Source organism: Neodiprion fabricii, chromosome 1 (genome assembly GCF_021155785.1).
Source record: "Neodiprion fabricii isolate iyNeoFabr1 chromosome 1, iyNeoFabr1.1, whole genome shotgun sequence".
NCBI lineage: Eukaryota > Metazoa > Arthropoda > Insecta > Hymenoptera > Diprionidae > Neodiprion > Neodiprion fabricii.
The window spans coordinates 26,119,284-26,141,628 of record NC_060239.1 but is presented as its reverse complement, the minus strand read 5'-3'; the positions used below and the strand labels follow the sequence as shown (position 1 = coordinate 26,141,628).

At 40.6% G+C, this 22,345-nt stretch overlaps 4 protein-coding genes across 9 annotated transcripts; 2 read left to right on the top strand and 2 right to left on the bottom strand.

The window, feature by feature from the left end:
- Positions 1-114: 114 nt before the first annotated feature.
- Positions 115-7,773, top strand: LOC124182245 (laccase-1-like). 5 transcript variants are annotated; one of them, XR_006870734.1, is made up of 12 exons: positions 115-1,731; positions 1,982-2,048; positions 2,130-2,155; positions 2,608-2,770; positions 2,965-3,088; positions 3,177-3,387; positions 3,452-3,675; positions 3,857-4,162; positions 4,472-4,778; positions 4,880-5,098; positions 5,167-5,618; positions 7,658-7,773. XR_006870734.1 is itself a non-coding variant. In XM_046569257.1 (11 exons), the coding sequence occupies exons 1-11, from the start codon at positions 1,668-1,670 to the stop codon at positions 5,517-5,519; spliced, it is 2,064 nt and encodes a 687-aa protein (XP_046425213.1). In that variant the 5' UTR covers positions 115-1,667; the 3' UTR covers positions 5,520-6,500. The 5 variants fall into 5 exon arrangements, 3 of the variants coding, with proteins under 3 accessions (XP_046425213.1, XP_046425395.1, XP_046425475.1); XR_006870731.1 differs by lacking the exon at positions 7,658-7,773 and adding an exon at positions 5,923-6,500; XM_046569257.1 differs by lacking the exon at positions 7,658-7,773 and having other exon boundaries at positions 5,167-6,500.
- Positions 5,812-10,546, bottom strand: LOC124183484 (ejaculatory bulb-specific protein 3-like). Its single transcript, XM_046572084.1, has 3 exons — positions 10,209-10,546; positions 7,676-7,763; positions 5,812-6,109 (listed from the first exon to the last, which is right to left on the bottom strand). Exons 1-3 carry the CDS (start codon positions 10,426-10,428, stop codon positions 6,004-6,006), a joined length of 414 nt encoding a protein of 137 aa, XP_046428040.1. The 5' UTR covers positions 10,429-10,546; the 3' UTR covers positions 5,812-6,003.
- A 5,871-nt stretch (positions 10,547-16,417) lies between these two features.
- LOC124187867 lies at positions 16,418-19,804 on the top strand. Its single transcript, XM_046580055.1, has 4 exons — positions 16,418-16,663; positions 17,209-17,363; positions 18,776-18,992; positions 19,438-19,804. The coding sequence occupies exons 1-4, from the start codon at positions 16,468-16,470 to the stop codon at positions 19,596-19,598; spliced, it is 729 nt and encodes a 242-aa protein (XP_046436011.1). The 5' UTR covers positions 16,418-16,467; the 3' UTR covers positions 19,599-19,804.
- A 569-nt stretch (positions 19,805-20,373) lies between these two features.
- On the bottom strand, positions 20,374-21,858 carry LOC124183538 (ejaculatory bulb-specific protein 3-like). Of its 2 annotated transcripts, none has more exons than XM_046572295.1 (3): positions 21,701-21,858; positions 21,185-21,388; positions 20,374-20,743 (listed from the first exon to the last, which is right to left on the bottom strand). In XM_046572295.1, the coding sequence occupies exons 2-3, from the start codon at positions 21,384-21,386 to the stop codon at positions 20,556-20,558; spliced, it is 390 nt and encodes a 129-aa protein (XP_046428251.1). In that variant the 5' UTR covers positions 21,387-21,388; positions 21,701-21,858; the 3' UTR covers positions 20,374-20,555. The 2 variants fall into 2 exon arrangements, with proteins under 2 accessions (XP_046428251.1, XP_046428165.1); XM_046572209.1 differs by having other exon boundaries at positions 21,185-21,453; positions 21,701-21,831.
- Between the last annotated feature and the right edge of the window lie 487 nt (positions 21,859-22,345).

The following is a 22,345-nucleotide window of genomic DNA, read 5'->3' as shown; positions in this document are numbered from 1 at the left end:
GAACCGCGGCGGAGTCTGAATCGAATTACAAAGATGTTATTTAAAGCAATTACGATCCTAAGTGATTACTTCGGAACTTTCGATTTTATAATACCTGCTAACTTGTTCGTATCTCCGCTCAGATTGATTCCAATCTCCCAAGTAATCTGATTAACCATGGATAAACGACTTTATTGTTCGTTGTGAATAGGAATAAGGCAGACCTGGGTTTACACAGCTCATTGCACGTCGGCCGTCAAACCACTCTGTTTTAAGACTTAGTTTCTGTAAAATACGTACTAGAAACGTACAGCAAATACATCCAGGCTTACGCATATCATATAATATAGATTCAAAATAAATTCCACGAACCAAGATTCGCCGGCGCATCGCCCGATATCACTAATTTAGGATGATGAACAGGACAAAAGTCCAATGGTCCTTTGTGTTTTTCATCCGCCCGACGTGGTTCAAACCTATTGTCAAATTCCAGTTTTAATATACGGTGTTTGCATCGGTTTACTGGCTATTGATTCGTTGTTTCGATACGAGGCAGAAATACATGTATGTAGATAGACGTACTTTCATACTCGTATCACTTTGACAAAAACTGTTTAATAAAATTATTCGCGCACGGTTATCCAGGAATGGCTTCGCCAATTTCGTACACAAAGGGTGGCCTTTTTTATTTCGCCAAGAATATTCCAAATTTAAAAAGTTTTTTAAAAAGAAATAAATGTTTTTATAGGTCTTTCAAATTTTCGTAATATGAGGTTGGCAGAATATGATCGAACGCATGATTCTCGTAAGTTTTTCCCCCTTATAATCGAAATCACGAAATAGCGCAAGCTCCTATCGTAAAATCGCACACCGGACATATTTTTCATAAAGCTTTCAGAGGCGCGGTCCGATTCGCAGCATTAACGCCGTCTCCGTTAATCCATGGCATTGTGGTGGAGAATACGACTCAATATTTGCTTGGCTGTAGACCGGCTTATCTGTTGCACGTCATTCATCGTGATTGAAAAAGGAATCAGCCGTTCGCGGACTAAATTTACTTGCTTAACATTTTAAATCCCGTTCAATCAAGTCTTGTATCTTTTGTTTCCACATAATTACAGCCTGTATTATCTTTTCGTAAAGCCGACGGATGTGATTCACTCGAGAATTCTGATATCTCAGCTAATTAACATCGATTTATACATACATATATCCGTTACGGAGCTGTCGTTCTGCCTTGGTTCAGGTGGTACCAAAGATATTGCCGGAGCATAATACGATACATCGCGGTGGAATATCGGCACGCTCGAATTTGCCAACATAGTGAAACGTATGGTTGCGAGGTAGAAACTATTGACGAGCGCTCGTCTTTGAAACGATCTCGTGCAGAGTGAAAATGGGAAATAATCAATTAGGCAATTTAAATGACGCGAGTACGGAATTGAAAAGAGCACCGTGAAACAAAACGCCGAGCACCCAACTGTCAGCACTGCAAATTGCCCCTGAAGTAATAAACATATTTGTCTCAGAAATTGCGTACCAAAGGCATTGAAGAGACACGGTCGATGCCACCAACGTCTGTGCCATGCGCAAGGAATCCAACTGTACATCGGAAGCATTGAGATGACAATAATATGTTCTGATCCGGTCGCAGCTGTTCTCCGAGACGTAATTAGAACGTTAAATTAATGAAATTTCATTATCGAGAAAGCAGTGCAATGGAGGAAAGGAGAAACAGTCGGATGCATAAAGGCGAGTCAGCCTGAGCGACGTTTATTTATTTTTCGAAAAAGTCCATTCTATGCGACATTATTGTAGTATTCTAACACTCGTGCTTTTAATTCAATTACATACATGCACACTTATTCATGATGATTGCGCAAGTAACATCGAGAGGTAAAATAGAAGCAACATGTTTTCGTAATAGATAAGAATTGTTATCAGGAATAATGTTTTTATTACTTTCAAATAAACAAAATACGTTACAATATAAACTCAGCAGGATACCGACTATATCCAGTGCGAATTCTTTTCGAGCGCTGTACGATTTGGTTAGAATTTTTCATTCAGTGAGTGATATGCGCAGTGGAGATAAAAATAATAATGGCAATTTCGTATAAATTTTTACTAACGATATCTGTTGTTGCCAGCTCCATCGCACAAGGCCCTGTCATAGGTAAACTCGATGTTTCTAAAAAAGACTCACGTCTATCGATCCAAGTTTTTTCGAATTAATAGTAACATCCGCGTTTACATTGCTTCGCAATACCCACCCGCAATCAAAATTATGGACGGAATTAGATCGCGTCAAATTATGCAAACGACAAACGACAGAGAAGCCGGGATAAGCTCGAATGAATTAGAATGACGAGATGACGAGGGTCAATATTGAGCTGACGCAAGGGTGAAATTAATTTACAAGATTCAGAGGAGGCTGTCAACAATTGCGTAAACTGAATTATAACACCCGATGGCGGAACTGTACAAGATTTTCCGGATATAACGCAACGCTCAAAGATTCAAAACGATTATTTCGCGCCGATGAAAAATAAACATACAACGACAGTGTAGATATATTACGTAAGGTTTTGTGTGAAAGTGATAATTAATTAACTTATGATCACCCAGAAATACCGTCCCGGGTTACCATGGATAATCTCTACTGCTGGCTCTACGGAATGGGTGTGCAAAATTTAAACTCAACGGACTGCAACCGAACTTGCAAGGCAAACGGGACCAGCAGAGTCTGCGTTTACACATTCGTCCTCGAGCACTATCACGCCATGGGTTCGTAAGTATAGAAAGTCCGACAAGACAAAAAAAAAAAAAAAAGATTGGCTAAAAAACTCGCAACGCCGGTAAGGAGCATTTCTGATTCACCTGCCACTCACTCCGGCTACGCCTCGGGGTTCGGCAATCACTTAGCGCATGCAGTTCGACCTTGATCAAGTGCAACCAATTAACCTGATGCACCGTTCGTTCCAGTGCTTGTGGAAACTGCTCTCGTGGCGTCCTGGAGGACTGCATGCACCCGCAGTGCATCACTGGAGACGGTACAGAGCGCGGTCTGATGTCTATCAACAGGATGGGAATCGGGCCAAGCATTCAGGTAACCGCAGCTGGTTTCGTAACCGGCGAATTATTGATCACATTACCGCGGAGCCTCTTCATGCCATTTTCCATCCGACTGGCTCCAGGTTTGCCTCGGAGACCTCGTCGCCGTCAACGTCAAGAACCAAATGGGTGGCACGGAGTCGACCATCCATTGGCACGGCATACTCCAGGAGGGAACCCAGTGGATGGATGGAGTGCCGAAGATCACTCAGTGCGGCATACCGGAGAGCAGCAGCTTTCGATACGTTTTTTTTGTCAACGAGTCCGGGACCTACTTCTATCACAGTCACACAGGTGAGCTTTTCAACGTACAGAAACGTTCGAGCCGCTTGCTTATTAACGCGGTGGTTCAACGAAGGTTTCCAGAAAACCAACGGACACAACGGAGCGCTGATAGTGAGGCGGCCGATCAGTGACGAACCGGCAAGGAAATTGTACTCCGAGGATAAATCCGGTCACGTGATGGTTTTGACGGACTACATGCACGAGTATGCCGAATTGTTCTTCCCCGGGCTTTTAACCAGAAATCCGGGAATAGCACCGGCTACCTTTTTGATCAACGGTCTCGGCCGATGGCGTGACGTAAGATATGATTTCTCGTGACAAGCGAGCTGCATGATCTCTCAGCAATTCACTGCAAAATAACTTTTACCGCTCTAGTGCACGAGCCTTGAGTGTTTTCCCCATTGAGATGAAATCCGACTTGTTGAATCGGGAGAGTTTTCCCCGCGTTAAATTTTAGCTCCTGTCATTGAAATTTCAGCCGGCAACGAATCGGACGACCCAGACACCCTTGGCTACTTTCCACGTCAAGGCCGGAATCTCTTACCGTATGAGGATCATCAACGCCGCCAGTATGATTTGCCCGATGCAATTGCAGATCGAAAATCACACCATGACCGTCATCGCTACCGACGGAAGTGACGTTCAACCTAAGACCGTCGACGCGTTGGTTTCCCAATCGGGTGAACGTTTCGACATCGTTCTCAACGCTAGTCAAACGTCCGGTGCTTACTGGATCTATGTCAGGGGACTGTTCGTCTGCAACGAGGTCGATCGCGTAGACCAGGTCGGTGGCACGCGATAGCTGTGATACCGGTACCACTAGTTTTTGCGGCTAGTAACTTTTCGTTAACTTGATATTCGGCTTGAGATTCGGTTAGACCAAGCCGAAGGTCGCTTGAACATCGGATCGTCAATATCGTGGCGAAAGGAAGCGTTGTGTCAAAGTCCAATATCAGAATTTGACGAGTTATCACCATTTGCTCGATGAATTTTCCCCAACGAATTTTGAGCGTACAATTACTCTGAAAAATAATACCACCAATCCAACGAAATAAGGGGCTGTTCAAAAGACTAATTGAAACGTGCCTTCCAGGTTGGGGTTTTGTCCTATGGTACCGCAGATAACGCGACGGGGATTTATCCTGACACACCTGAGCCCACGCAGGATAATCCTCTTCCATTCGAAATTCGTCTTAATTACCCGAACGCATCGTGCGAGGCGTCACCGACTGAAATTTGCGTGAGCGAGCTGGAGGGATACGAAGACTCGTCACCGTCGGATATCCTCGGCGAAACGGACATCACACGGATGAACGTTACCTTTGGATACTGGGAATGGACAGTGGAAACGCTGCACGGAACAATCAATCACCCAGCAACGGAGTTCAACCCATTCCAACGTAGGTGCATCCCAGTAAAAGAAGCTCTTAAATTTTTCTAATGCAAAGTCGATTTCAATCGTTGGACTAATCTAATCGTCCTCACGAAATGTCACCCGCAGTGAGGCCTCCGGTGATATTGGAAACCGGAATAGTGAACGGCATCTCGAACGAATTCCCCGACACTGTAATGATGCTGAACAGAAGCTCAAACGCGAGCTTTTGCAACGAGCAAAACAAACCCTCCAAGTGTGCGAATGGCAGTTTTTGCATCTGCACCCACGTCATAGAATTACCGTACAAGGCTAACGTGGAATTGGTCTTGTTGGATATCAATGCTCGTGAGTATTCCGACAGTAGAAAGCGATGCTTCGTCGCCGAGAATAACGTTTTGCATCTGTATTTCCAGTTTCTTTTCCACCGCTGTCCCACCCTTTCCATTTACACGGCTACAAATTCTACGTTATGGAAATAGCGCGCAGCAACGAATCGCTGACGATGACGGGGTCGCAGAGTCCAAATAAAATTCCCCCGCTCAAGGACACGGTTCTTATACCCCAAAACGGTTCGACGAGGATTAGATTTTACACTGGAAATCCAGGCGACTGGCTTTTCCACTGTCACTTCGAGTGGCACATGTCAATTGGAATGTCGGTTGTCTTCAGAGTCCATGGTTCCGTTCCCCCACCCCCTGAAAATTTCCCGAGATGCGAGAGCTTCGATCCAATTGCTTCATGTAATCGGAACTGCTCCTCCAACTAGGCAAGGTCTCCAACTTACCACCGCCTGGTTTATTACCTCCTGCACCTGAAACCTGCGAGGTTCTTGACGCCGGACCAATTTGTGATTGAAATACTCAAGGCAACTTGACTGGTGTAAAGGTCGCTGATATTAACACTTCCGTAATAAAGGGAGAAATCAGTTGCGTAGAAAATATTCATCAAGGAATCTTCACCGACCGATTCGTCAACTTGACATACGTCGATGATTCTGAGGATATTCTCACTTTAAATATAAAAGTATGAAAAAAAACACAAAGCATTTTTTGATGGGATTCAGGAGTTGGTGAAAAAACTGAGTAATAAAAAAATCAGGTTTGAGAAAAAGGTAGTATAAATATTCTATATATCTAGGTATAAAAATAAAAATGGCATGTACATGACAGATGTGAGAGAGACGCACAGAGGAAAGGGAAAGCGAATATTGAAAAAATGAAGGAACCATCTGTAGAATGAGGCAACAACTTTCAAGCCGTGTTGTTATCCGGAGATGGTTCGATGTATTTTTGACGATACTTTCCGTCCGGGTCATACTTTCCACAAAGCTGATCCCACTCGTCCTGCCGGTTTTCTCTGAAATTCAAATAAACAGCATTAATCGAGAATTTTCTCCCTCCTCCCTCCCTCACACACACACACGCACACACACACACACACATACAAATGCCGTTTACTTCATGCACATCTTGACATCCACCTCTGACTTGTAAATCTGTCATTAATTGCTGCAGTTCATGTATTAGTCGGTAAAACTTGTTATTGCATTAAAAATCAAGCTACTGGAGTGGAAAGATTGTTGCTTGATTGTCGTGACATGGCTTCAAGGTGAACCCACTGAACTCTGAACGCATTCTGGACTTTTCGGTTTTGCGTAGCACTACCTAACTGATTATTCCTGAGACCGGCGCTGGAGCGATGACACGTTAATCGGCACGATTCAAAAAATAAAACAAATGAAGATAAAGTGGTTTACGCGTTTCAAGTTTTTCAAAATAATCCGACCTAAAATGAAAAGCCTCCGAAGCCTCATATAGATCGTTGTATGATGCAAATGTATGAATTTGGATCCAGAAAAGTAATGAAAAAACCTGTTTCGTGAGAAAGTGCGCTATCGCGGACGTGTATGTTGCTATCATCACTTCAACGATATGTAATGCATGCTTGTTCACGATGAAAAATACGTTAGAAAACAAACCTATAAAATAATCGTAATACTATATTTCAAACGTTTGATAAGAACTCGTTCTACGCATCTATTCAATAGCAAATCATAACGATAACGCTAATAGGAAATACGAGGCAGTCGTCCTTGATTTAAGAGTTAGGAAATTGCGTCGAAAAATATAAGCCTTGGAACAGAGCAAAAAAAAAGTTGTTTCTTTACAGTAAAAAGATATTTCCTGGTTGGCTGGATCGGCAAAATTTAGTGGAATCATTCGGATTTGAGAATATGTGCTATGTGTATAGCATGGCATGGAAAATCCTTGTTGGTATCGAATCGGAAGGCCGATATCTTAAGTCCGATAAGCTGGTGTGACGTCTATGATTCCGCAGAATTTCCGTCTGTGTTTGCTGTCCAGCGTTTATATAGCCCGCGGTGAGGTGAAAGACCAAACACATTTGCCAAATTGTTAAAGGTATCGTTGATCGTCATTTAAAACTGTGAAAATTTAATGCCTGGTCAGATCGGAATGATCATCACCAGCGGCATGAACCTACGTGCCGTGCGACTCGTAAATACGCTACTGTCTTGCATAACGCCGGAAATGATTTTTTGCAGATTCCTATCACGCACATCTCGAGATCCAATCTCAGACAATGTAATCCGCGTGCAATCCCAGGAATCCTTCCACTCATACAGCATAACAAATCAGGCTTTTCGAATACGTGGGCGCCTGGAGGGTGACGCAACGCTGAATTAATTATGACCAATTACACGCGAATCATCGTTCTCGCTCTGTAAACAAAACTACTTATCATTCTCGCCTTGCTGTTATTTTTCACTGTTTTTTCTGTTTTTTTTTTTTCTTTGATCTTATATCGTTAATATCGTTGTTAAATGGAAAAATTACGACATGTTTCTGTGAACGATGTTAAAGAACAGATTTATTTTTTCACGAGGTGGGGGAGCAGACTCACCTCAGAAATCGTATGACCTTGGCCGCTCCTTCCATCTGACTCTTGGTGCATTTCGCGCAGGCGGTTTCCAACGCTTCCGGCAGCACCCCTGAAAGCAAGAAAATTCAAAAGATGACCACCAGTTTTGCAGGGAAAGAAAGGAATCGTGCGGATACACGGGATGCGCCAACGCCCGGAAATTAACGGTCTACATTTGTAGCAACGTCAAACAGAGCGATAGTTCGTGCCTCTAAGACAAGGCGCGGTTCGCTACTGAGAAATGACAAAACGCTCCTGGAATATGAAGCGAGGTTTAGCGATTACGTATAGAGCTGATCGCCTCCTTGCGTGCAGAAAATAACGATTCTCTGGTAGGTATAAGCGACGAGCATCAGGTAATCATATCCCCTTGAGTATCGCCCGGACTTTGCTGAAACTCCTCCGTCGTCGGCTTGGTTCATAGACTGAAACCTTGAATGCCGCGCGTTTGGTTCTACCTGCATGCAGTATCTGATTTAAAATTCATCCCGCAAATGTTGCATTGCGATGATAACTTTGGTAGGTTTAAAAAAAATTTGCAATCAAGCTTGTCCTGACGGGATAAAACGAAGGAGCTGCAGAGGTACGAGTCGAATTTGGATATCATTTATTCTTTACTGTCTGACGGTTAAAAATGCATAAGAAAAAGCTGTCGCAGGAAAAAATGTAGAACGTGTAGAAATTACAAAGTAGAAGTCCGTTAGACTCGGAGAAACTAGCTACAGAGAACGGGCTCGAGGTTCGTTGATCTTGCGATTTCATCAGAAGTCCCATCACCTTGACGAAGGTCAGGCTGGAAATCCAAATTCAGAGACGCTCGTAGGAAACGTTTCCTTTCTTTTCAAGATCACAAGACTTGCGCGTATAATGTGAGTGAATAATCAGTTCTGGCATTATTACATTTTGCGCATTCCGAACGTTCACCTTTATTGCGACGCGTGAAGAAAATCAATGGTAAGTGCAACGTTTGAATTTTTACGCATAAAAAAGCTCTGTGTGTGTATTAAATTTTTTCACAGGACGTAATATTCGTTTCAGGGTTAACGAGAGGAAATTTAGGAACGAATCTGGAATTGCGATGTCGATTAATTCGATTTTGATAATGGATGAGCGGATTATTAATGTTTTCTGCTCACTCTCTCTCTCTCTCTCTCGCTTGTAAAGCTGTGTATTACTCAAGTAATAGATGCGAGTACTTGATTAATGACCGCCACACACACTTAACACAGTTCATCGAGGCATTGAGTAAGCGACCTAAATTATCATCCCCGGCACTACCTACACTGGGAATAATTCGGTTACATCGAATGACATATATTGCAGGTGTTGTGACAGGGTGATTGGCACCGAATTCAAAAGTGAATGCATCAATTACGTCCCCAGGCAGAAAATCCATCACAGTGAACCACAGTCGGATGCCTCCAAGGTCGAGAAGTGAAAATAATGCTAGCAAAACTGGCACAGTAGAATGATTTCGACTTCCGCTTGGCTAATGAGGTTTGATTTTTTAACTGTGTCTAGTGTGGTGCGTCTGAATTTCTTAAATTTACTTACGGAATGATCAATGACTCGTCTCACTTTCGAGTCGGGAATGCCGAAAAGTTTATCTCCGTTGCCGTGTTTGATAAGAAGAATAATTTGAGTGCCGCACTCTGATTTCTGAGCAATCTTATTGTTAAGCCGGGTATTTTACTCAAGAAATCTCAATCGTATTCGAACCCCACGGATATTCTAACCCGTTTTAACCGTTTGAATCACACATTATTGCCCCGAGGCAACCTTTATAACAAGATAGTATTCCATGATTTCTTTGGTCACTGATTACGAATCTGAAATCGCATTTCAAAAATTCAAGATGGTGGATCCTATATGATGGACGATAATTTCAAATTTGATGGAAAAAGGTCAAAAAAAACTCTGTGCAGGGGTTTTCGAGGCTGCTGATTGGATTCGCCGTAATGAATTTTCAAAATCTAATTTCCGATTCATAACTACTGACCGCAAAAACTTATAATTTATGTAAAAAGATGTACATGTGTGAGGGAGTAAGTTTTTCGGCAACGAACCATTCCTTCAGTTTTCAGAATTTTTTCAGTCAATTTGTTTTTAACAATAATACTATACATCATATCGCAATAATTACTCTCAAGTATTGAAAACCTATTAGTATGCTATCAGAAGTAGCAAAAAACGGGTGAGAAATATGTTGAAAATTTATCTACATATCAAAGAAATGCATATAAAGTCGGTGGTAAGAATACTTACCACCATGACTCAAAGGTCAATAAATCCTTGTCTTTAATGGAAACAAGTATAAGAAAGACGAATATCGAGTATCTTGTTCAAGAATGGGAGCGGTAAATCATTCTCACCCCATCAGCGCGCACTCGGACACGTCAAACGTACGTTGTACTTTGGTAATAAGCACGAGCCGTAAACCGCAAAACCGCAAAACGAGCAGGACGGAAATTGAGACGCGTCCGCGGAATGGAAATTACATGACGAGGAAACTCACTCTTAAGCTCCTGGCCGTCAGGAGGGCACGGACCAGTTCCCATCAAGCACTTGAAATAGTATTGCAGGAGTCGCGTGCTGTCCAGGATGTCGTCGATGTTGACCTTGTCCCATCGGGTCGAATAGGTGTTCTGCTTCGGCCAAATGTAACCCCGAACTTGAGTCGAGGCGACGATCACCAGGAAGCACACCACTGTCAGGGCGAGCACTCTAGAGGCCATGTCAAACCGAAGTAAGCGAAACGGAACTTTCAACCTTGGTTTTATAGGTGGCTCTCACCCGATCCAACGCAGTAGCTTGCATCGAAGTTGGCCCCCTTCAGGCAAGCCTTTATTCTGACCAGATTTTATGCCGCTTATATATATATATAAGCGAACCGCGGTGTGGGTAAGAGGGACGCTTTTTTCGCCAGAAGGCGGGCACCGATCGTTCGGCCGATAAACATGCATATATACGTGAGTACATCGCAGCGAATTTGATCGGTAATGATCGTTCATTTGTATATAAAAAGACAGGAGCTTTTTGCTTTCGGATTGTACGGATGAACTTCGTTAATTTATTGCGAATATATATAAAATAATTTATCCCTTTCGACCTTACAGCGACCAGTATTTGTATTTTCAACCTGCACCTGATCAAGGTAAGAGCAACTGCTTATGCAGATCCTCGAAATATTTTTCCCGACGACTTTTCTAAAATGGAACCAACCGTCTTTCTTCACATCTTGTTTCAAATACGAGTTCAGCCTTTTTTCATAAGTTTTTTACACATTGGATCACTAATATTATCAGACGTACTTATACGTAGTTATAAGCCTAGTATAATTGATTTCCTGACGATAAATATCAATCGACTATATCATCGTCGTGTAGCGATCTCACAGCGATTGTAAGAGACATCGGGCCAACGCAAAAAACAAGTATTAATGTTTTAATAACATGGTAACCACCGTTGGGATTCGTTCTGGAACATTCTTGCTCGTATTTCTTGAACCATCGGTTCTGAACGTTTTTCGAATTACACGTATTATAGAAGAAACCGCGAATGGTAATAAATACGATAGTTGGATTGTTGAGTAATTCTTTTTACTTTGCTTATTGCAGAAATTTATGCGAGGCCACAAAACCGTTGCACAAAATTCGCTGACTTCTACCTCTTACTCCGATTGCCGTATAGCTTATATTCATACCGCGCTACATTATATTTCGTGAAACTTTTTACCGTCATTTAGTACGAAAGATACGTTACGCTGTCTGTTCGTCGCTCGAAGTGTTTCAATAGAGATAAGAGCAGCTCAAAGTTTTCATGTTTCTGAAATAATAAAACTCTATTGCGGTCAGTGTTTGAAGAGCGTAAACTCAACGCTGATAGAAGCGTGGACCTTAAAATGTGGTTCGACATTTTTGAATAGAACGCATATTTTTTAGGTGAATCCGGTTTCTCGACAGTCTTATCACTTATTATTCTCTATCGAAGCGATGTTATTTGAAAAAACTGGTTTTGAAAACGTCAAATTCTGTCAGTTACCTCTGCATGTAGCTGCGTGCTTAATATATTTTTAATTTATTCCCTGGACAACCGGCAACTCTAACGTGATCTGACGAATATCAGCTAGTAGCAGATTATCGATAGCCCGGTTGCTCATCGGAGTAAAAATCAATACCTTTTTTATATCGATTGCCCGAAGACACGACCCATCGATACATCGCAATAAGAATGCTTGAATCCTAACTCCGATGTTCGAATCGATAATCGGCGATTAAAAATTATTCAAACTATCGCGCACTTACTCACTCTATGAAACCGCAAATCGGTGTTCGGAATCTACCATATAAGTCGGATTGACGTACGTAGGTATATAAATCGGTGAGAAATGCCTCCGTGATTGAAACGAAACCATCGATGGCGCCGGTATGCAGATACGGTATTGTTTATATGGTTCGCAAAGTCCCGTTACGATGCGCAGGTATTCAACATGCCAAATCTAGTCGTAAACCATGCTCAAAGTCAACGTCTCGATCATTACACGTACCACGTGTCGTTAGCACGCATTGCAGTGATCACGTATTTCATGTCAATATCGAATAATGCTTACGCCCAAGGCTCGTTACGTATGGGAATTCGAAGCGGGCGAACAGTTTGGAAAAAGAATTTTTTCAGGATTTCGAAAGATCCAAAAAATATAATGTGTCGATTAGAATTGCCGAAAATTCTACTTCAACATTTAGCAACGCTGACACGTGCATATTCTTGAAAGACGCTTTGACATTTCGCTGGTGAATTGGTAGTACTAAATTTCCAAGCTTAAGTCACTGGAACTGACTGACGATTTTAGCATTTAAAACACGCCGCGCATAATTGTGATGCCTGTTTGTACACGTTCAACTCGGAAGAATACGAATGCTTCGAATCAAAAATTCATTTTATTAAACAAATCCGATAAAAATACAGTAATAAATGTCGAAAAGTCGTTGATACGTAATCAGGGTAATTTCGCAGACTCGAATTACGGGCGATTATAATAGCAGTTCCTGGTTGCATTTACTGCATCCGAGACGTCACTGAGCACTCATTAAAACCTGGCCTCAAACACTAGGAGAGATTAACATTTCGTAAAATTTCGATGAAACAAACGTATAACTGCGCATGTTTTTCAATCTACAATAAACTCAAACTGAATTTCGAATCTTATTATTCTCACATGTTGATTTATCGGAGCTGTCGAAAAATCTTACATGCTTCACATAAATTATACGCGCGAATTGGTTGTTGATGCTTGAGAAGGAAAGTGAAAGAAAAACGAAGGTTGAAATGATGTTTCTTGGTTAAAATCTGCAATCTCTAATTCTAAACGAATTAGCTTTATTTTCCAAAGGCAATAATAACACCATAGGAAGAGTGGAAACGCGATCTAGGTTAACGATTGCGAAAGCGTACCGGAATTTGTGCAGTAAAACGGTAACGATATTTTATCTAGCCACGGTTTATATACGTATATCACGTATGCATATACATACATATATTTATCCCGACTCGCGGGATTTGTTGACATATGAGTAAACGAAACGGTATTTCACATTGCAGGAAAGGGGTGGAATTGTATTTTTGCATATCTGCAGTGCCGTAACACCTCCGACAGCCGCCAAACCGCGTTGATCTCTTTTCTATTGAATGACCCTGATGACGATAGGTTTATATCCCGAGGAAGATCTATGCCTCACAGACTGGCTATGGATAACTATAACCGGTCGAACCTCGGACCAAGACGACTAGTGTCATGATATTTGCATTTCTGGTTCCGTTTCGAGTGAAATAACCGATTCGTACAACTTTCGCGTGACCTGCATTTTTCCCGAGTGTGTACGGTGCGTGTGCGTGTAATGACAAGGCCGGTCCTTGCCACGATAGTCGATAATTGATCTTTTCTTTTAAATACCGCTGTAATCAGCTCAACGGATGGTGCAAAAAGAGAGGGCGGTAGGTATCCCATTGACAGTGGTGAAAAATGTACTCTTCAGCGGCCTTAAAAATCAGGAAAGAGAACAAAGACTCGGAGCCAAATAATCTGCAATGTATACAGTTCGTCTCGATCTATTTTTTTTTTTTTTATTTTTATTTTATATAAACGATGTAAACGCAAAAACGAGAAAAGTTTTATACGCATGCATTATAGGTACATCTTATACACCGAAGCTGGAGCCGAATATTCAATATTACAAAAAGCACGGTGACCGAGACGTTAAACTTTGACAGCATTTAAATTAATCTCATTATCAGTTCTGCTTATTCGTACAATTTCTTACACCAAAATAATCCGGGCTTAGGCTATATATATATATATATATATATATATTGTGTTGTGCGATTTTCGAACGGTCCGGCATTTTTTTGCCATACCCGTATATATATATATACGATATATTCTGATCGATGGAAGTCCGACAAGTTGAACCACTGATCGATCGACCGAAGCTTGAGAAGTAGCTACCGGCCAATGATCGTTGTCTCGCGTTTTACTGGCTGAGGGTAATGGTACCTGCAGGTGATCGCGAGGTGTGCAAAAATCATTTTAGCACAGTCTTCATACCGCGAAGCCTTGCTACCTACGAACGACTAAATAGGAGTTAACTAGATAATTGCTGTTCTTTGCTCTGACGCGGGTAACGGCAGATTTCTAATCTAAAGCGTACAGCAGTATGTAAATTAGACAGATCAGAGTAAATTCAAGTTTGGGTTACCAATTTTTTTAGCCAAATGCATATAATTATATCACTTTCTCGTATTTCGCAGTGGATTTCAATAAAAAAAAGTTCTGCTGATTAGATAGCATTATACAATTGTAATTTTCCAACCGGATCACACATAAAACCGTATACTGATTTTATTTATTCAGCATTAGCAATTCTTCAACTCGACGATGTGAGAGTTGTTCAATTATATTGTTCAATAAACGTAACTTCGTTCTTTTTATCGAACTACGGAGTCATCTTCCATGTGGAAGAAAAAATGTTTTATCGTTATGCAAACCAATTCGAAGCCTGCGTATTTAAATAAGTAATTCTCATCGCCCATACTGCGGATTTGATTGGTTAAAAAAAAATGTTTATAGTGAATTAGGTTCGATATTCTACTGAATATATTGAAACGCTTGAAGCGAGTTATACATAAACGGATATTGCCTGTTCGTTGGGTTGGTTGTGGTCGTGACAGCATCTTATTGTATTTATACATATACGCTAAATGAGAGGCACGCAGTTGTTGCATTACTCTCAGAATTGCTTGAACGATCAATACCTTAACTAAGCCCGTAAGCCTTTGCCGATTAAAAATACTCATGATCTAATCGGTATATCTACCAACTCAAAGACCGAGCATTTTCGGCTAGTAAAAAATTGACGATTGCAATTAGTCTCAAAGTCCAATGCGGGACAGTTGAAACGCTTTAAAACCTGCCAATAATTTAAATGGTATAAACAAAAAATTGCCGGTTACAAAAACAGCAGAGATCAGAAATACGATCGCAGAGTTATAGTGAAGGATATGTTTGACGCTTTCGAGAAAACAATATTGATCCTGTACTTAAGTTTACATTCGATTTTAGAAATCCACTGTTCTCTTTAATAGGAAAACAGTAAACACGTATAGGAAGGAACAGAACAGGATATCCAAATTTCATGATTACGATAACTATTTTAATGGCAAGCCACTGCGATTATTCAACTGCCACTCCGCATTTAATATTAGAGTTTAGCACTGGATGAAAATAGTTATCTTAACTATAAAACACGGATGTCCTTTCGGGCAACTGCATTCTCCTGTGGATATAAAATCGAAAAAAATCGTCACCGTTACTTTCAGCACTATTCTACGTCTGAAAGTGCTGTAAAATGTCACTGTGACAGAATAAAGTAACGGAAATTAATATGCATGTAATTAAATCGTGGAATCAAGGTAACTCTACTGGCCCAGCCATAATATTTGACCCCGGTAGAATTTGGTTGATTGCGTCGACTGCGACAGTTTCTATCAGTCATTTCAATCAATAAATCTATTCTAGGTGACTCGGCGAGTTTTATCAATTTCATAGGTTCTTCCACCAGACGTGAAAGATTTATTTTTGTGTCCAAAGAAATTTCCGTACGTTTGCGGATGGACGGATGTAAGCGGTAGAATTGTTAAACGCTATCCGCTCTACGCGTTACGAAGCATCGTGAAAATGACGAGTCCCCACTAAACATGCAATGTGCTTTGAAATAATTTCCCCTGTAATTCACTATGATCGGCATTAATTGACGTTGGTCGGTGGCCATTCTCAAAGCACGTCATTACATGAAATATCTGTAATGACTTGCGGCATGATACAACAATATAATGCAATTTTTTATAATCGCCGGTTTAGTCATGTGCAAACATGAAATTTGCAATGCGAGTGGTCAACTCTTCGCATCAGTTCCTGCGTTTCATCGGCGCACGGCATGAGCTGACGCAAAGCTTTTCGCGAATGATAAAATGCGGCGAGCACCGCAGGAATGATCACAGCCCAACGCGCACACCTACGGCCATTACCGGGCTGTAATTTATAATTCCATGCCGTACCTCCCCTGGGTGACAAGGGTTGGCAAGGAGGTGGATGTTGATTGCACGTCTATTAACTCGGCGAAGCACTTCCCGCACGTTGAATAACCGTATAAATATCGGGGGTTACCGTGCAGTCGGAGTTAGTCTAATGCAAAACGTTATCACGACATCTTCCGTCAACGATGTTTCGAATCACCTTTGCCGCCTGTTTCGCTATCGTCGCTCTGGCGATAGTCTCGGCCGAGGAACTCTACTCCGACATACACGACGACATTGACGTGATGGGAATTCTCCAAAACCCCGCGGTCCGCAAAACTTACTACGACTGCTTCATGGATTTGGGACCATGCGTTACCGAGGACGCGAAATTCTTCAAAGGAACGTATATGTCGTTTACTTTAAATCGAGTTACCGAGGAGGTTGAGATATAGAAAAGCCTTGATGGTTCGTCATTTCGATGAAAACGCGATATTCGAATCGAAATTTCACACCTCAAGTCGCTGCGAGTGAATGCTCAAATTTAAATCTTACTCAAAAATTTACGCAACTGTAATTATACAAATTTTGTTAAACGATGTACACGAAGTTTTCCTTCCGAATACGTGACAAAATTATTTTCAACCAAATTTCACCTAATATTTTACACCGTCACGGATGATAAATTATAACAGGTTTCTATGGTTATGTGTAAACAGTAATACGTATGATAAATATATTTTCTGCCTGGATAAAAAATTATCAAGATATTGGTTTGAGGAAAGAAAAAAAAAAAAAAGTTCGTAACGTTTCTTACAAAAACGCATTTTCTCGTTATGGATTTGACCGAAATTTCCGCAACGAGAAACTTGAACCTTCTGCCAAACGTCACTAATTCGGCGTATAGAGTTTCGCGTCTAACCGCTGATTTGTCTTTATGAAAACAGCACATTTTCCGGATGCAGTAGCCAGTCACTGCCGTAGATGCACGGTAAAGCAGAGGGAGCATTTCGACACCGTGGCTGTATGGTACACCGAAAACGAGCCGGAAGAGTGGAAAACTCTGATCGCCAAAGGCATCGCGGACGCCCACAGCGGGAAATAAGGGAGATGCTGAAGAAACATCGATCCTAGATCGCCGATCTCTGCGTGAAACCTTCTGGATCCCAATATTAATTAATACCTCTTGATATTTCAATTTACTTGTAATGCTTGTAATATCAAAATTCTGTATGCATATTTCGTTGTCGTCCTTGAAATTCTTGTGAAAGCAGCTCTTTGCTTCAACGTGCAATCGTAGATGTTCAATAAAATATTGCTTGTTCAAAGTTTTGCTCGAGAGTATTTCAACAAAAAATTTTATCCGCGCGTCAGGCCAGCATATGAAAAAACGCTTCGTTATGCAAAAAAAAAAAAAAAGTTTTCAAAAAACGAAGGAAATTCAGCAATTGTGATTCCGGAACTCGGGTATGTGGAGAATTTCAAATTACCAGACAGCAATATCAATTCCGCTTTTGAAATATCTTGTTGACAGACTGTATGTATAGCGAGTTTGATTTAATACCGATGTAAAATACAGTGAGAAATCAATAACGAAGGTTTAATTGCGTTTAAATAGTGCAGTTCTAACTGATATATTAATTATCTGGTAGATAATTATTATGGTTTCGTAACAGCGTCCAATTGAACTCCACAATAACATTACAGTCGTGCAATTATCGCGTTATTCTTCGAACGCAAAGGCTGACCATTCAATATCTTTAAGACACAGCAAACTTTTGCTGTAGAAAGAAGTTGATTATTCGACCAGAATATTTCTCACTTGCAGAAAGGTCAATAAATTCACGCCAATGATATCGGGAAGAAAGTCTCAATCATAAGCTGTGTCAAGGTCTACACGTAGTATTCATTGCCAAAGCCTTCCAGAGCCGGCTGGGTGAATAAATTGTATGAGAAAGAAAAAAAAAAAAAAAAAACCGTGGCAACGGGACTATAAAAGGTCAAAAATATCGTGGAGTCGTCGTATTTTTTCTAGTTTTTGAAGAAGGTCTTCACTGCATACTGCATATACAGTAAAAAAAAAATTGTGTATCCTACGTGTAGGTATATCCTTATAATTACAGACGAAACATCTTTTTTTGAATCTCGTCATATTTACTTTTACCGTATCTGAACTTGAGATTGTAACCACGGTTATAACTCTCGGTATTGTAGCGTTTGCGTTTTATTGGCAAGGTACGAGAAAAAATAGGAAAAAAAAAAAAGAAATATATGCAAATGATAAAATGAACAAGATAAGTAGAAACGACCACAACCTCAGCTGCATAATAGCAATTAGACATAACCAGGCCGCAGTTTGTAATGGCATATTTATCCCCATCGAGTGACATGGCGGTCGAGGAGGGGATGATGATTGCGTATAAGTTAGCTCGCCGAAGGACTTCCCCACACGTGTTAAATAACCGTATAAATATCGGGGTTCAACCGGTAATCAGTGCCAGTTTGATGTGAAAGATTATCTCGACACTATCAACAATGCTCCGTATCACGTTTCTTGTCGGTTTTGCCATCGCCGGTTTGGGAATGCTCGCAGCCGAGGAACTTTACCCCGATAAGTACGACGACATTAATGCGACAGAAATTCTTCAAAACGATCGCCTCCGTAATCAGTACTACAAGTGCTTCATAGGCTCGGGACCCTGCATTACCGCCGATGCTGTATTCTTCAAAGGAACGTATTTGTCTGAATTTTAATTTTTTCCCTCCGTATTTCAACTGTAAGAGAAAATATTCATACTATAGTTCACACCTCGTATTTATGAAAAATCTGTAGAAACCGGATGATGTTGCAATCGAGAATGCGGTTCGGAAGTCTTATCGAAATATATAAATCTCATACTGTAAGCCGCATATAGAATCGATATTTCAAGTTTTGAATCGAATTAATCTGAAATTTTTCCATCCTTAGTGAAGAGTGTTGAGCGTAGTAAATATATTATCAGTGGAAATTTCCTTGAAAGACGTAATGTTAGGATTATTGCAATAATACGCGTCAAATATCCTGCAAAAGCGCATTTTCTCAGACGGAAATTGATAATTTCAAGCTTTCCGCCAAACGCATTTTTTTTTCGTGTAGATATTTCTGCCTGACCCATGACTTTACGTTTATTAAACAGGATTCTTTCCGGAGGCAGTATTAACGAAGTGCCGTAAATGTACGGAAAAACAAAAAAAGACTTTGAATATTTTGGTGGAATGGTACGCCAAAAATGAGCCGGAACAGTGGAACGCCCTTGTCGCCAAATTTCTTCAAGATGTCCAGAAGAATAAAAATTGAAGAAGCATATTTACTCAATGAGGGAAATGAACGCGGATGCTGAAAAAATATGAAGTGAAAACTTTGTATTTCCGTCGCAAATGTCTTCGGTCGTTTTTAAAACATGCATGTAGAATTTGTTAACACTGTTAAATTATTTGTTATTATGGTTTTGTTAAAACGTACGATATTATAAATACGATAAATAAAATATTTACCCACGGAGAGTTTCGGTGGAATTAATCAAATAAACTTGAAAAAGTAAGCATGTAAAAACCTAACCGATCTTAACTTAAAAGCGCTTCGCTTATTCGCGTAAGGTGCGATCGCACAGCGCTGATTTTCCTGATATTCGAATTTGAATATCCCGAAAGATGGCGTAATTGGCAACTGCTATTTCGAAACCGAAAATGTGACGGGGCGTGAAACCTCATTTCGGCACAGCTTCTCGATACGAGCAGTGCTCCGTGGAAATTTCGTCCAAATCGATTTAGTGGTTCGACTGGAATGCTAACCGCATTAAATCCGTGATCACGTATACGCACTTTGGAAAATTACCGCAGTCTTTTTTGAATGAAAAACTTGTTTCACCCGTAACTTTAAGAATTTTTGTTTTTTTTGTAATGGCAAATGTACGAGGTACTACGTTTTATACTAATGATCGTTTACAACGAGCTACAACTTATTCGAAACGTTGTATTCGTCGGGCGAAACTATACGCAGTTCTAGACAACATGATTGCGACGAAGGAAAGTTACACGACGATGAATATTAATGTTTTTGAATCATTTGAATATGACGATGCATCATTACTTATTTATTCATAAAAATGAGTATTTTTTATTTTAGACAACAATTCCATACGATATATCGTATACAAGTATACATAGTTCAAGTAAAATAAACTTAGTGACGAATGGCCTGAAGTGAAGATTTCGAGATTCAAACTGGAAATCGTAATGCGGTATCACACGTCGGTTAGCTCTGTTCGTTTAGAAATCGTGCGAAAGATTCTTTGTACTTCCCATCAATGTCATATTTCTGAACAAACTTGGCCCAGTCCTCGGGTCTCCGCTTCATAATGTGGTTCGACATCTTTCGAACATTACCCTTCATTTTGTCCGTACACTTAGCACAGTTCGTGGCAAGTGCGTCGGGCAGAATAGCTGAAAGAAGCAGAAACAAGTTCACGTCAATTTAACCCGACAAAAAATGACCAAGTGAACGATTTCATTTCTCCGGTTCTTTTCGATTTTCAATTTCACCTCCGACGGTTGAATTTTCCAAAACTGCTCCAAACCGGACGAAAAAAAAAAATATATAAATGAAGCAATATTTTTGCTTTCCGTACTTTTTGCACACGTGTAGAATCGCGAATCAGTGCTGTTAAAATCTCGATCATCCCAAGTGTTGGTCAATAATATTTGAACTGGTAAGCCGGAAAGTCGAAATTATCACTCGTACGTTTATTGCTTGCAAATATATAAATTTAATAGATGCAAATGACGTGCAAACATAATTATAGTTCCGGATGAAAGAAATCGAAAATAGCGATGACCTGCCGAATAAAACTTTTTGACAATCTCTTGTAAATTTGCAATACTCACTTCGGAAATATCTTCCGTCCGGAGAGCAAGGTCCGTAGTCCAAGACGCAGGCTATGTATCGGTTTAGGAGTCGGTCGCTGTGAAGAATAACGTCTACGTTGACGTTGTCGTATTTGTCGGAATACGTCTCGAGGGACATTGTCGATCCCAAAGTCAAGAGCACAACAACTAGCGCCGGTAATACCATCATCGTCGATTGCATGCCTGAACAATGAATATGCATAGAAGTTGGATAATCAACGATCAATGAAATCTTATCACGTGCTGTACTGTTTAAAAACAAAACAAATAAAAAAAAAAAAATAAATAAATAAAGAAAAACGTAAAAGAGCCGAGGCTAATTGATCCTATAAATTGGACTTCCTGGTAAGCATGCAATTGTATCAAGATAATGCGATTAGAACGTCAATATCAACAGTCGTACAGTAACTTTGCAGATCACTGCTGAAATTGACTATGAATTGTCCGTACGAAATTCGGGACGATATCATTCGCTGCAAAATAATCTTCACTTACCGAATACACCTAAGCAGCAGAAGACTATTGACGAGACAAAGGAAAGTGTAAACGGAGAGTACTTGCAGGTGAGTATTATACCCTGGATGAGTTTATCCCCCACTTATCGTTAACCCAGAGTTCGTGGTGCCTCCGAAATGCAGATAAATGTATGAACATGCCATTTGAATGCGGCACGAATTAATCCCGTATTCCATGCTAGTGTTTGTTCCTTGTGTCACTATTCTTTTTGAGGGGCAATGATGTACTAGCACGTGGCATTGATGCTTGTAAACGAGCGATTTGTACTGAGAAATTCATCCAAATGGATAACGTATGCTTCGACTTTACAATGAGCCGGAATCTTTTTCCCCGAATGTAATGTGCCAGCAAAATGTTTTCCGCATTGGATCCACACGCGGCCTGTATATAATTTTCGGACTTTGTTATTTACAAATAATTTATGGTTAAGGATATCCGTTATTTACTTATACAATAACTCATACATACCAAACGAATGATGTTAATTGAATCAATGATCTTGATTCGCAGGCCTTCGGAAGTTGATGGCCAACAATACCTAACGTGCTTCATTGCTTCAAACCGGATTTTTATTTAGCATGTAAGTAACGTGCGAGTATACATATATCGTGTGTGCGCTACATA